At 37.4% G+C, this 15,004-nt stretch overlaps 1 protein-coding gene across 23 annotated transcripts in view; it reads right to left on the bottom strand.

The window, feature by feature from the left end:
* The window catches only part of ZNF438 (zinc finger protein 438), a 174,001-nt gene that overhangs the window by 48,173 nt on the left and 110,824 nt on the right, over positions 1–15,004 (bottom strand). For 11 of the 23 annotated variants that reach the window (XM_057732900.1, XM_057732906.1, XM_057732901.1 and 8 more), the window contains 2 exons: positions 6,638–6,691; positions 2,251–2,402 (listed from right to left, as the gene is read on the bottom strand). The exons of 7 other annotated variants lie outside the window; for them this stretch is intronic. In XM_057732900.1, the coding sequence (XP_057588883.1) occupies positions 2,251–2,270 (20 nt within the window). In that variant the 5' untranslated portion in view covers positions 2,271–2,402; positions 6,638–6,691. Of the gene's footprint in view, positions 1–1,367; positions 1,391–2,250; positions 2,403–4,399; positions 4,478–6,637; positions 6,692–15,004 lie in introns of those variants that run through there. 5 more of the 23 variants (XM_057732902.1, XM_057732899.1, XM_057732912.1 and 2 more) reach the window with 3 other exon arrangements.

Here is a 15,004-nt window from a genome sequence, read left to right as displayed (position 1 = left end):
ATGCTTTTTTTTTTTTTACAATTTTAAAAAGGTAAATGTGATTATACGAGTGATAACAAGCATAGGTTTTGTGACCTACATAAATTTAGGCAAGAAAGGCAATCATTCAGGATATTTTAAGTGGGCAAATCTTTAACCTGTATTGGAAGCACAGTGGATTTTAGCCAGGCATATATGTCTTCAGTTGTGAAGAAAAATAATAAAATGAAAGAATATATACAAAAGATACAATATTTATACTACACATGTATCTATGTGAAAAGAAAGGATGTATTAAAGAATTGTCTAATGTTTCACTAGTTCTCTGGCGATAGAATCTTCTTATACAGCATTATACACTTAACTTCTGTGTATTTTTTTGAGGAACACATTTTACACAGAAGTAAATACTGCCTCTAAACAGGAAGTCCCAGCTTAGGCCTCCTCAGGCCATACGCATGTCAACACAGCCACTCTGAAGATTAAATCTGGTTTACTTCTTTTTACTTCCCCCAAACATGTATCACCCCAAGTTCTCTGGTGAGTTTATGAGAGAGACAGGGGTTTCTAGGCAATCTCCGCTCATGAGGCTACTTTAGTATCAGAAGCTGACAAGAAACCCAGTGTTACAGGGAAAGTGCTGCACTAAATAGCATCTTCTCCGGTCCCGGTTGGCTCAGGCAGAGGTGAGGGGGCACCCCTCCCCACTTCAACCCACAGCCCAGCCCAGCCCTCCCTCCCCTCTGCGGGCTCTGGCACTATCAAAATAAGTCGCAAGAATGAAGTTAACCCAAGTGGTTCTAGATTAGAATAACCGTAGGTATCTCAGGGATTGGCCATAAATCCCTCAATTAGCTTTGAGATGAAAGCAGCAAGGCCATTTATTCTTGGGCCGCCCAAGACCTGGCTTTGTATTCACAACATTGACAGTGAATGGGGGAGGGCGGGCAGGAGGAGGTGCTCTGGGGCACGTAGGGCTTTGTGGGGCTTCTGCTGGGAACATTCAGTTACATTTGAAGGATCTAAAACACTGGCAAAGATTGTACACCTACAGATTATAGCCTCTGAGCAATCACACAGCATGAAATCCAACGCTGAAACACAACTAAGGGGAAATCTTTTCTCATTTTGCAATCTTAAACACTGACATTACAAGATCAATTGGTTGCTGCTGTAAATTCACTAAGCATTCCATTTCCCTATAAATGACTGGGCAGGGGGTTAATTTTAGTCTCACCAAGGAAAGGCATATAAAAATAAAGGAACACTTTCAAAGGATAAAAAACTGCTAAGGGTGGCTGCATCTGGAAAGAGAACTGGGAGGCACATTTGGGAAGGGAGGCTGACTTCCACTGCATACTCTTCTGTAAACCTTTTGAATATTTTACCTTGTGGACGGACTACTTAAAATAACATCATCAATGATAACAACAACAAGAATGAAGCAGATCTGCAGAGACAGGTGGTCCTCAGTAAACACTGGCAGGGAAAGATGTCCAGGAAATAATCTTAAGTGAAGCAAACTGTGGAACTGATGCCGTTTGTCTTTAAAAAAAAAAAAAAAAAGTTGTATTCCCAAGGGAAACATCAAATTGTCAACAGTGGTTACCTTTGGGACTTGGGTTGGTGAAAATTCCTTTTTCTTTGTGCATTTTCTGATGTGTGTGTATATATACAACAAACACATAAACACAGTGTGTGTGTGTCTACCTATATATTATATATATTTTTAATATTATAAACAAAAAGCTGTTCCAAAAGAGAGGGAAAAAAAAGACAGAATCCACTTTTAAAACATATTCCTGTTTGAGAAGGATAAGTAGATATTTTGATTTTTCAAGAGGTAATTAACAAGCTGAATGGTACTCTTTTCTCACTTTGTACTTTCCGCATCCCAAATCTATTGTGATCATTATACTTAATAAATAATTTTCTGTCAAAATCAAATGCACAAGGTTCATCATTCAACCAGCTAATGTCTATCAATAAACAGTAATGAGTAGATTGTGCCTAGATAAATAAGAGGGTCGTTAGATGTCATTTCTTAAAATTTTTATTTCAATACTTTTGCTAAACTCAAAATAATTTCAGCTTAGTAACAGACATTTAGTTGAGAACAGATTTTCAAATACAGCACAAAACAAACAAAAATACTAAAATAAAAAAATCCAAACAAATATTCTCTGACTTCCTCTGATGAGTTTAGGTCTTCTTAGTTTACAAATCCATTGCACAGTTTAATTCTTCTTTCCCGACCCTGATGATACTTACATTAATTTAATATCTATCATCTATTGTCTTGACAAACTCAAAGCTCTCCAAGGGTGGGGCCCAGCTCTGTCATGTTCCCGTTTGCCCTGGGGGCCTTGGAGGGGAGAAGCCTTTCATAAGTATTTGATGAATATACTTTGAAAGATGTAAACCTAAACAAAAGGAATTGCAAGATTTACAGATATTCAAGAGCAAAACAGTTCCTAAATAAAGATTATGTAACCAACCAAAGGCCCACCTCATAGTCAAATATAGCATAAGGAGAGAAGAAAAGGTTATTTGCCTAAATGATCTGTGTGACAAAATCAAAGCATATGTTCTCTAGCCTCAACTGCCAAAAGCCTCCAGAGTTTTGGCCGTCTTAGAAATATTAGACTCTGAGTCACTAAGCCAAAGCCAAAGCCTTGAGAAAACTAACTATAAGTAACTCCTAAAACGGGATTATATCACTATACTCTTAAGGTATGTTATCACTGTAAAATTCATCTTATTAGCAGACTGTTTCAGAATTCTTTCTATATCATGAATCTTTAAAAAAGAATTATGGGATGGCAAATATTCTTAAACACACACACTCACACAACTGAACTTTCATTTTGGCAATTCTTGAGAGGAATCCAAATCTTAATACTCTTTACTGAATAAGTATGTTTTTGGCATGTCTACACTTATGCAATCTACTATAGTTGAATTAAGTCTACTCAAGAACTTTTATGTGTTTCAACAGAATTTTAACCAAGGTGGAAAATTATACTTTTTCTAAGTCAAATCAAAACAAAACAAAACAAAAGTGTTCCGGCTGAGAGGATAACTAAAGTCATATGCTTTCTTATGCAAGCTTACATCTTTTGTCAAAGCAGGCTAGTTCATTCGCTCAATCAAAACAACTAATAACCCCACAAGCCAGGCAACAGAACATGTTTTCTGTATAGGCCCATACAGTAACTATTTCCAGCTTCACAGGCCCTATGGTCTCTGTACAGCTACTCCTTTCTGCTGGTGTAGCATGAAAGCAGTCAGAGACAATATGAATGAATAAATGTGGCTGTGTACCAATGAACTTTTTAATTTATGGACACTGAAACTTGAATTTTATACAGTTTCCACGTGTCACAAAATACTACCTTCTTTTGATTTCCCCCCAATAATTTAGAAATGTAAAAACATTCTTTGCCTGCAGGCTGTACAAAAACAGGTCCAATTTGGCCTGTGAGCCATAGTTTGCTAGCTCCTGACCTAAACCAATTCTTTAGGAAACCGGGTTTATACCACTTCCTAACTGCTCCTAGCCATATAACCTTGTCCTTACTTCACCAAAAAAGCCCAAACAGACAAAATCGACAAACTGAATTATAACATCTTAATTTTTCAGGTGAGAGTTAGCTACTTCATCAGTATAAAAACAGCGGCAGCAAGTCACATTTATTTTGAGCTTACTATTTTCCAAATAGTGTTCTAGACATTTTAAATGTGTGCTAGTTTATTTAATTCTCACCACAGCCTTGGGATGGGTATTTTAGGTCACCCTTTCACGGATAAGGAATTAGGCACAGAAAGGTTAAATAACTTATCTAAGCTCACACAGCTAGTGAATGGTGGAGCTGAGAACTGAAGACAGGTGCTAGGTTCTGCTTTTAACCACAACTGCCTCTAATCTCCAAAATTCCCCTGTTCTTTTCTTCAAGTTCCCATTTCAAAGGACAATTCTCAGAAATTAAAATGCACAATAGAATAAGCACATATGGAAAACAAGGTAATACAATTAATGTTTATCAGTAAAGAGCTAATCCTTAGTTTGAGCCTATATCTCCAATAAGAAAAATGGAAACTTGATTCAAATGGATGCAAGCTCAGTGTTCTCGTGGAAAAGTTAGGGACAACGGCCTGACTCCCTCCTGTGTGTGCTGACCCATGAGAACAAACATTAGTGAAAATGCCCCAGAAGAGGGCTGCAAAGGGCAGATCACTAAGATTTTCTCTAAATGACTCTTTTTATTCTCCTAATTTAAATTTGCCTCCTGCTTTGCTGTACACAAACGGCACTTATAGATTTATAAGGTTTGTCTATTACTGGTACATTAGCAATAAACGCTGTAAGCAGAGACACCTTTCTTGTAACAGTTACGGTAAAACTTAAATCACAACCTACTGGCGTGATCTGTTGTCGCCGTCTGTTGGTTCTGTATTCTGACATTCCAAATCCAACTGGATGCTCAAATAACGAACTCTTCAAAGGTCATTTGAAAAAAATTTTAGGGTATAGATTAAAATTTATTTCCGTGTAGCCTTAAATTGCCAAAGTGGCTTTTAGAAATTATAATAAAACATTATCGCTCCATATAACTGCAGAATAAAAACATCTCTGAAGAGCTTGACATTTTAAGACTTTGGCTGGCCAAGGAAATAAGAATTGCTAAAACTAAATTCATTCCAGTTATTCCTTATTGGAAGGTAGTTACTTGCCAGAAAATTATTTCAGAGTCTATTTTCAATACTTACATCAAAATGAGGAAATTTAAATGACAGATGATCTCTACAGCATTGGGACCATCAGCAAGGCCTGTACATTATAAGACGTGAAGATGTAGGCTAGGCCAAAAGAGACTCCAAGAGCAAAATTCATCTGGCAAATATTAAAAAATGTGTCTAGTTTTCTCAAAATCTTTTTTAATTTTTCCCAAATATTTGCTACCAGTGAACTGCATAGTTTTATGTAATGTGTGACTGCCTTGGGAAGAAAGAGCTAGTTCTCAAAAGAAAAAAATATCCATTTACATTACTTGAAGTTGTTTATAAAAGTGTGACAGGAAAATCTTTGGTTCAGAAAAGACCCTCTGACCCACTCAATTTCAAAAGCCCAGCATCCAGGAGCCACGCCCTACACCCCTGTCCCTCACTTCCCATCTCTAGGCTCTCACCACATCGTGTCAATTTCATCTCTTAAAAAGTCCTCAGATACGTCCATTTCTTCTCAAATCCACTGCCGACTGCCCGCGCCAGGTGCTCTATCATCCCCTGGCAGTACCACTGAATACTCTTCTTCCTGCTTACACTCCTGCTTCTCCAACTAACACGGCCACAGTGAAGCTCTCATAACACAGCTTGTGCCATCCCAGAAAGAAAACCAGCACGAGCCTTAATGCATCCATGAGGCTGTGCACGGTCCAGTCTCAGCCCACTTCTCCATCTCCTCCTGCACTCCTCTGCCCCGCTCTCTGTGTCCAGCAATACTGGCCTTCCTCCAGTCTCCAGAGCAAACCGTGGCTCTGTCGTAGACAGTATCCATACATGCTGGTCCCCTCCCTGTGATGCTTCTTTTCTTCCCCATAACCTGAATCCATCCTTTGGATCTCAAGGCAGTATCGCCTCCTTAGGAGAACTGTCTTTTGACCTCGTCTGGCTTATTAGATACCCCTGTTAATAATGAACGGGTATCTTTTCCCCTTAGATCACTGACCACAACTGTAATTTTACTTAGATCACGTCTAGTTCCCCCAACAGGTAAGCAGCTCTAGGAGGCAGGGTTCACATCCCTTTGTGTTCATATGGTACCCAAAGCATCTGGCACCATAACAGAACACCAAGGAGGGGCTTGGTTAAGATTTATTTATATTTGTGATACAATTCACATACCATAAAATTCACCTCTTTAAAGTGCACATTTCAGCGGATTTTAGTATATTCACAAAGTTGTACAACTCTCAGCACCATCTAATGCCAAAAATATCCCATCACTCTACCCCACTGCCTATCCTTGGCAACCACTGTTCTACTTTCTGTCTCTAGAGATTTGCTTACTCTGGAAATTTCTCATGAATAAAATCATTTAACATGTGGTCTTCTAAAAAAAATATAGGCGCTTACAGCTATAAATTTACCTCTAAACACTGCTTTCTTTAGTTGCATCCTATAAATTTTAGCATGTTATATCTTAAGTTACTTTACATAAAGGTATTTTCTAATTTCCCTTGTGATTTCTTCATTGACCCACCAGCTATTTAGGAGTGTGATGTTTAATTCCCACTTAATTGTGAATTTCCCAAATTTGCTTCTGCTACTTATTTCTAATTACATTCTACTGCGGTCAGAGAACATACTTTGTAGGTTTTCGATCCTTTTTACATTTATTGAGGCTTGTTTTGTGGTCTAATGGGTAGTCTATCTAGGAGACAGAGCCACATACATTGGAAAGAATGTGTTCTCTGCTCTATCCGTGGCTCTGAGGTCTAGCTGGTTTACCTTTCTAAGTGTTCACTGTTCCACTTAGTATCACCCTAATGGTGAGAGGTACACACAGTGAAGTCTTTACTTTGGATCTGCCCTTAAACACAATTATTTTAAAGAACGCTAAGGAAAGCAAAGTAGGAAATAAATGTAGCTGTTCTACCTTTCCTGATTAATCTATCTCACAGCTGTGGTGTAAATAAATGATTCCAGCACCCTGCAAATAAAAAAAAATCAGTATAAGTGCACAGGGAAATGTGAAAACACTATTTTAAATAAGTAATATTGAAATTTAGTTTGCCCAAGCACTTTCTGAAAGATCATATTTTGCTTGATATAGCAAAAATAAATTTCATGGTTAAGAAACTTCATTTAGAAATATGCTCTGGAAGCAGCATCCATTGAAGACTTTAAAAAAGTAGGCCTTACGAGGCAAATTTGGAAATTACAATACTTACATCAATATGCAAAAGCTTTCTAATAAAGTCTTTGTATGCTTCTTGTATGAGGTTTGTGGTTATTTCTCTCAAACTGTGTAGAAGATAAAATTTGTTGATTTTCTTCAACATACTTAGAAAAGATAATTGGATTTTGAAACTTGAGAGGAAAATGCAAAACAGTATTATTTGTATAGCATGAAGGTCACATCTACATTTACTGAAAAAATAGACACAGTGCTTAGGATCTTAAGCAAAATCTATAAAAATATTTAGCTTATTCTACTGTGTAATATAAAAGCTTACCACTTTAGTAAAGTACTAAGATTTCTCATGTAGGTATATGTGAATATGACCCAAGTAAGGACTACTGAATTATGTGAAGTTACAAATCCAAAGATATGGTTAAGTCTTGGTCCTAATTATCACATAATCAACACTCAGTAACTCACACATAATAGCCATGAGCTGCTACTAAATCATTTCCATCTTTTCTTGGGCAACAGGAAAATTCGACTCCAAAAATACATCACAAGTTTCCAACTAAAATGCAGAGATCCTGGTTCTGGGCTGAGATTTTATATTTCCAAAAAAACAGAACTAAAGGTCCAAACATAACACCTGAAGTGATAAATCTCAGAAAATAACTTTTTACTCTAATTTGCTTTTCCTAGTCCTCATCCTACTCACTCCTCCCCATTTTCAACCTGAACAGCTACCTTTATATCCTGTGTCCTCTTATTGAAAGTAATAAAAGCATTTCACTTCTTAATACTGCATAGTGAGTCATTTTCAAGGGAGTGTTAGTGACAGAAGGGTGCTTTCCACCCCCAGTTAATGACATTAACTATGCGGTCTAACTACCTGTTAAGCATGGTAAGGCATTTTAGAAGGAGCTGTGGCTTATGCAGTCATGGTAACCGCCATGAAACACAGGCCTGAATCTAAAAATACCTTTGTCCTGCTGGTACATCACACCTTCCAATTTTGATAACCACATCACAACATATCCACACAACTATGGTACACACAGACGGCCGTGATAATAACAGGGATGCAGAGAGATTGCTGAAACTGTCTTCATGACCAAAATTAAGGTAATAGCAGGTACATTTATTCTTATTCACAGTGTGCCTGGCTAGATCTTCTTTCACATTAGTTCCTGAGGCTCCAAAGCTCAACTGAGCACTTCTGAAGAAGCAAGGTCCTGGAGCTCTCTGCATTCTATCCACGCCTGGATGCAGAAAGACTTAAGAGCAAAGTTACCACCTGTGAAAGTGGGGAAGATTCAACGGAGGCTATTCCTTCTTCATACCCTCTTTTCTTTTAGCTTCTGTGAACCAGAAGCCCCTGGTTTTTTCCTGCTGCCTTTCTGGCCATCCTTGGCCATTAAGTCTCAGAGCTCCTCAAAGCAAAACATCAGGTCTCACTTTACAGCCTCTCCCTATAAAGGAGAGACTCATCCACATCTACAGATTTATTTATCACATTCAACAAACACAGGCACAGGGTAAGAAGAGTTACCTTTTCATAGGCTGTATGAAAAGAACTAGTTGGGTAATCATAGGCTATAGGAAAGAAAAAAAAAAAACACTAAACAGTAAATCTTCTGGAATCAAAACAAGGACCTGTCTTACATGGTATCAGCTACTTGCCAATCTTGCCAGTTTTTATTAGAACGAGTTATTGTTAGGGAATAGAATTATCTTTTTTTTTTCCTACTGGAAATATGTTTTCAGTGTATAGCTGGCAATCCATCTGGTCTTAGTATGTTAAGACACAGACAAGTCCAATTGAAATGACTCAAAGGATACCTGGAATTTTAATTGATAGGTTAATTGTAACATGTCTTAAACCACTTTTAAACTGATATTTTAATTATCTCATATTTTATGTGTGTGTACGTGTGAAAACTAAAAATCAAAATAGATTCCAGTGGAATACCACTCACTGATAAAAAGGAACAAACCACTGAGACACACAACCATATGGATGAATCTGAAGGGAATCACGCTAAATGAAAAAGTCAATCCCAAAGATTATATACTCTAAGATTCCATTTATATAACATTATTGAAATGACAAAATTATAGAAACAAAGGACAGATTAGTGGTTGCCAGGGTTTAGGGCTGGAAAGTGGAGGAGGCAGGTGAGTATAGTTATAAAATGGCAACATGAGAAATCCCTGTGATGGAACTGTTTCTGTATCCTGACTATGGTAGACACAAGAAGCTATACATGTGATAAAACGTGCATAGAAACTAAATCTATACATACACAAGTGGGTTCAAGTAAAGCTAGGAAAATCTGAATAGGACCTGCACTGTATCAATGTTAACATCCTGGATGTTACATATGGGGGAAACTAAGAAAGGGTACACTGGGGTGCATATTATTTCTTCTAACTGCATGTGAACTTACAATTATCCCCCATTTAAAATTTAATTAAAAAAAAAAAGCCTTAAGGTGCCTAAAGCACACTCTCGAAGATTGTTTAGATTACCCATCCCCGTCTACAGAATTCTAATTTTTTTAAGTAGTTTTCCTCTAGTTCATCCACATCCCACGTTTTTGATGTCAGCCTATGAAGAAAGGCAGATTTAGGTCGACAAAAGGAGAAATGTCTTGAGGTTGTAAAGAACATGATAAAAACATATTAATATTTTAAAAAGTAGATCTTCAAATGTACTTGAAAGTTTGCGATCATAATGACATAAATAAGTATTTATGACCTAAGAAAAACTGCCTCCTTTGGTACTTTGAAGTATTTAAAAAAAATCACACAGAATTAAATTACAAAGCTAACACACTTGTTTACGCAGCTGGTCTTTTTTAAAATCGAGGAACTTTAAACCTACAATTCTAATAGGCTTACTGGTGACACCCCAATCCTTTGAAAAAATAAATGAAATATCATAAATCATCTGACAGCTCTTAAGCTTAGATTTTTATCATCACTCAGACACTTCAACAATAAAAAGCAATATGAAAGGATAGGATCTTGTTTTTGTGACCTATAAAGTTTAAGATAGAAAATAAATCATACTATTAAATGTCATCTAGAACTCTAACTTCAATACTTATGATTGAATTGGCATAATATTCTTGGTAATTCCTATGAGAATTCATACAAATAGAATAGCTTTTCTTACAAAATACTTCAGAACTCTGGCACTTCCTGTGAAAAATGAAGCAATAAGCCTTTGGAATTGCAATTAGGTATATTTAAGTACTTCATATAGGCAACCAGACTGCTATCGTGCTGGATATCTAGCCTATGAATTTATTATTTGGCATCCAAAGGAATGTCTGAATACCTATAAAAAAGTAAAGGACTGGGGTAAGACCTTTTCATTTTAAGCTACGAATTTAGGACCATATTATAACTACAGAGTGCAATCTTTATTTTCTGGCGAGTTCATTTAACGAAAATTATTCACAAATTTTGCAGGAAATGTTGAAATGAAAAATCCATAAATACCCTGAAATTGTTTAAGATTCAACAGAAGAGCAGTAAGATCTAAGTGTTAGCCACAGCATCCTGAGAATTTTTTTTTATCACAGTTAAGTTTCAGGAAGATAAATTATAGGATACATTCTCCATGACCTGGCTGTAAGGTAAATTTAATGACTGGTCAATGATCAGTCCAAGTGACATTCCAATTCTTAAAAGTGTGCCTTCAGACATCCCCTGGACTAGCATGAGGGGACTGAGGTCAAAGCTGGGCCTGTGTAAGACTGTAATCCTTTTAGATTTCAGTTGTTTTTCTAATTCATTTTAGGATATAGCTACCGAAACCTTAGCCTCCAAATAAGGGCTTAATCAATGTCACATCCCTATCAGGCTGTGTACAGGCATTTGATAAACATCTGAAAAAATGACTGAATTGATGATATCAGAAAGCCAACTTCTTAACATCTTGCATATCATATTGTTGCTAATAAAGAATTCGTAAAGATTTCTTGATTTTAAAATGTACATTGTCATGAAATTATTATTAAATATTGAATATATACCAAATGATATTTTAGCACATGTGTAAGTTATAAAGAAAAATAATAAAATGAACACCGTCTTCCCACTGCCGAGTTTAGAGAACAGAACGTTACCAGTCATTCTGAAGTCGCCTTTGGGGGCTTTCCCATTCCAATTCCATGCCTTCTTGCCGCGCCTTCTCCCCAAACACCCTGAAGTTTTCCCTGGCTTTCCTTTATAGTATTAGCACATGTACCCCTAATCAAATTACTGGTTAACTCTGCAAGATTTGGGATGGAATTATACTGGTTGGAATCATATTGGAAGCGTTCTCATATGTCCATGAGGTCTACCCGTGGTGGTAGTTTCAACATGGCCGCGATTCATGTCTTCCCTTGTTGATGGCTATCTGAGTTCTTTCCAGTTTTCTGGAACATGGTCATACTTGTTTCTCCGTGTACATTGCAACAGCTTCTATTCCTTGGAGTGGAACTGCAGGGTTGGTATATGCACAAGTTGTTAGATACTGAAAAACTGTTTTACAGGGTTGATCCAACTGACACCACCACCAGCAAGGTCAGAGCAGTCAGGGTGCCTTGCCAACACTTTCTCTAATCTGGTGGATGTAAAATAGTATCTCCTCGAGATATTTTTTAAAGCTTTTTTTTTCCCTCTCTCTTTTGGAGTAAAATTTACATACAATGACATGCACAAATCTTAAGTGGACCATCCCATGAGTTTTTACAAATGCATATACCTTGTAACCCAAACCGTAATCGCATCTCAAAGAAAATGCCTTCATAATCCTTCCCAGGCATTCGCTGCTCCACCCCCTAGAGGTGACCACCCTTCTTTTCTCTCACAGACAAAGTCTGCTTCTTCTGAAACTTCATAAAAACAGAAAAACACCGTATGCATTCTTTTGAATGAGGCTTCCTTCAGTGAGTATGACGAGATCCAGCCATGTTGCTGGTATCAGTGCTTTGCTTCTGTCTCTCGGAGTGGTACTCTGTTTTATGAATACGCCAATCTGTTTATCCACTCTCTTACTGATGGACACCTGGGATGTTCTAGTTCTTGGCTATTATGAAGTTACATTCCATATACTACGTACTTCTTGCAAACATCTTATTTTGCAAGAAGACTTATATTTTCATTTTTCTTGGGTAGATACCTAGGAGTAGAATTGCTGGGTCATCAGGTAAGTGTATGTTTAGTTTGTAAGAAACTTCCAAATTTTTTTTTCCTAAGAGGCTGTACCATTGAACCCTCCCACACAACATGTAAGAGTTCCAGTGGCTCTACATCTTTATTAACATTTGGTGTTACCAACCTATTTAATTTTAGCCATTCTGGTGGGTATCTTGCTGTTGTTTTAACTTGCTGTTCCCTGATGACTAATGCTGAGCACAGACTTACTGACCATTCAAATATCTTGTGCAGTGTTGCTGCTATAAAGTGTCTTTTCAAACCATTTGTCCCCTAACCCCACTTTTTCATTTCTGATTATCTGTGTTTTTGTTATGGAGTTGTATAAGTTCTTTATCTATATAGTCCTTTGACAAATAAAGGTTTTGTGAATATTTTTTCCAAGAATGTGGCCCGTCTTTTTGTTTTCTTAATGTCTTTTGATGAGCACATTTTTGGTTGTTTTTTTTAATTCTGATAAAGTCTAAGTTATAAATTTTTTCTCTTATGGTTATTGCTTTCTACATTTAAATCTTTGCCTACCTCCAAATCATGAAGGTATTCTGATGTTTTTTTCTAAAAGACTTATGGTTTTAGCTTTTATATTTAGTAATATGATCCAGCTCAAATTAATTTTTGCACATGGTGCAAGGTGGGAATTGAGCTTGTTTCCATCTGGATACCCAGTTATTCCAGCACCACTTACTGAGACTTTCCCTTCCCCACTGGGTTGCTTTGGATCTTTGTTGGAAACCCTGCAACCACATAACTATGGGCCTCCTCTGGCCTCTCTATCCGGCTGCGACCACATAACTGCGGGTCTCCCCTGGCCTCTCTATCTGGCTGCATCGATCGGCTTGCTGATCTTCATGGTGGCACCACGCTGTCTTGGTTACTGTAGCTTTATGGTCAGCTTATGAAGTCAACTCCTTCAGCTATGATTTTGAGACTGTTTTGGATATTCTCAGTCTTTTACATTTCCATGTAACTTTTAGAATCAGCTTGTCAATTTTACAAAAAAAAGAACAAACCAACCCTGTAGGATTATGATTATGATAACCTATAGGTTGATTTGGGGAAAACTGTCATTTAATTGAGTCTTCCAATCCATGAACATGTCACCTCTCTTCATTTACTCAAGTCTTCTTCAACTTTTCTCAGTAGTTTTATTGCTTCCACTGTAGAGATTTTTGCATGTCTTTTGTTACTTTTATTCTTAGATGTTGTACTTTTATTAAAAATGGGAAATAAGCATATTGATCATCTCAATTCAAAAATACTCATTATTTATTACAGTTGTTCCATCATACACGCTCTTTTTGGAAATATTAAATACATCAAAATTCTGAGCAATTTTGCTTAATAAACAAACAAAAGAACAAGCATAGTATTTTCTACATAGTAAGAATTTCTGAAAACGGCACAAGGACTCCACAACTTGGCAGTAAAATGAAGGAATGGATATAATCCAAGAGCATACATGCTGGAAATGGGATCAGGAAATTTCTTTAATCCATTTGCTTTAAGTACATTCTGTGATGGGGCAAGAAGGGGGTTAAACATATGACCACTTCTATCTGGAGTTGTACTGATCCTGTAAGGATGGGACTCTTGGTACCTCACTGTTCCAAATCCAACTCTTTTTTGACTTTTGGCCCACATAATCATAACCAAGGGTTTCAAGGGTAGAGCAAGAAGCAGGGAGCTTCAACTTCTGAGCAGATACAACGCAAGCTCTTTGTCCTCTGCTTGAAGACATGCCTGTATCTGAAGTCTTGTTTGTAGGTTTCCCACAGGGCCTTCTTCCTCTTGCAACTTGTTTCACTCCTGTCACCTCACTGCTGTCCTCTTCCTCATTCTCCGCTTCTTCCTAGCAACTCTAATTTCATTTTCCATCTTCACTGTCTGACCTTCAGGCATCTGTATTTATCAGGATCTGGGAGGGAAGGGATCAAATCCTTCACCACACACCACATCCAGCCCTAAAAGGCACCATCCCTCCCTCCCTCCATCTTTGGCCTCTGCTTCCCTCTTGCTGGCTTCTCGTTGGGCTTCCATTTTCCTCCATATGCTTTGCCTTAACTTTCTTTCTATACCCTGCTTGATCAAGTGTGTCCTCTTCCTGAAGCCTACCTTTCATCTCATCAAGGTTGATACTACCACGATCCTTTTCCTTGGTATCCTTCAGAATGGATTTCTGCATTGGTGGTCACTGGTGAACCAACTTCCTTTCATCGGTAACTGTTATTTTTTAATTCACTTAAAGCATTTCATTACTTTTTTGTTTCTGTGATTTCCTTGATTTTTTGTGCCCCCTCAATACTAGGAACACCCTGAGCCTGAGGCCCTTTTGGTTTGACCATCTTCTCTTCCATTCTCCCTCTCATCTGCCTCTCTTCCTCTTTCTCCTCTTCTTTATTAATATCATTGACCAGTTTGTACTCTTCCTCTCTTGCTTCTGGCTTTTTTCTATTTTATTTATGGTAGAAAAATAAGCTCTAAATTCTTCCACTTAGTCATTGGTGAGGGATGGACCCTTAGGCACAGTAACAATTCTTTGGTCAGCTGTTTCTACACTTTCAGAAGAAATCTTATTCAAGGAGTTGCTCATAGCAAGACCAAGAAATATACGAGGTTGAGTTAAAAATTATCTGCACTCCGTTTATATTAAAACTTCTATAAATTCTACAGCCAGAGTGTGGCTATTTTCTGACTCATCCTCGTAGCATATTTGGGTAAACGTAACTTGGTCAAATCAAATACTCATTCATCCTTCATCAGATATACTTACATATGTAAGAAACAAAACGCCTTTGACTATTTCTTTTCATTGCTGATCTTGGGCTAAAGATGACTCCAGTTTTTTTTTGTTCTTTTCTACATGTCCATACATTTTGGAATTGATTTTTATTTCCTTCATAGGCACTT

Source organism: Hippopotamus amphibius, chromosome 4 (genome assembly GCF_030028045.1).
Source record: "Hippopotamus amphibius kiboko isolate mHipAmp2 chromosome 4, mHipAmp2.hap2, whole genome shotgun sequence".
Taxonomy (NCBI): domain Eukaryota; kingdom Metazoa; phylum Chordata; class Mammalia; order Artiodactyla; family Hippopotamidae; genus Hippopotamus; species Hippopotamus amphibius.
This window is presented reverse-complemented; position numbering and strand designations above follow the sequence as displayed.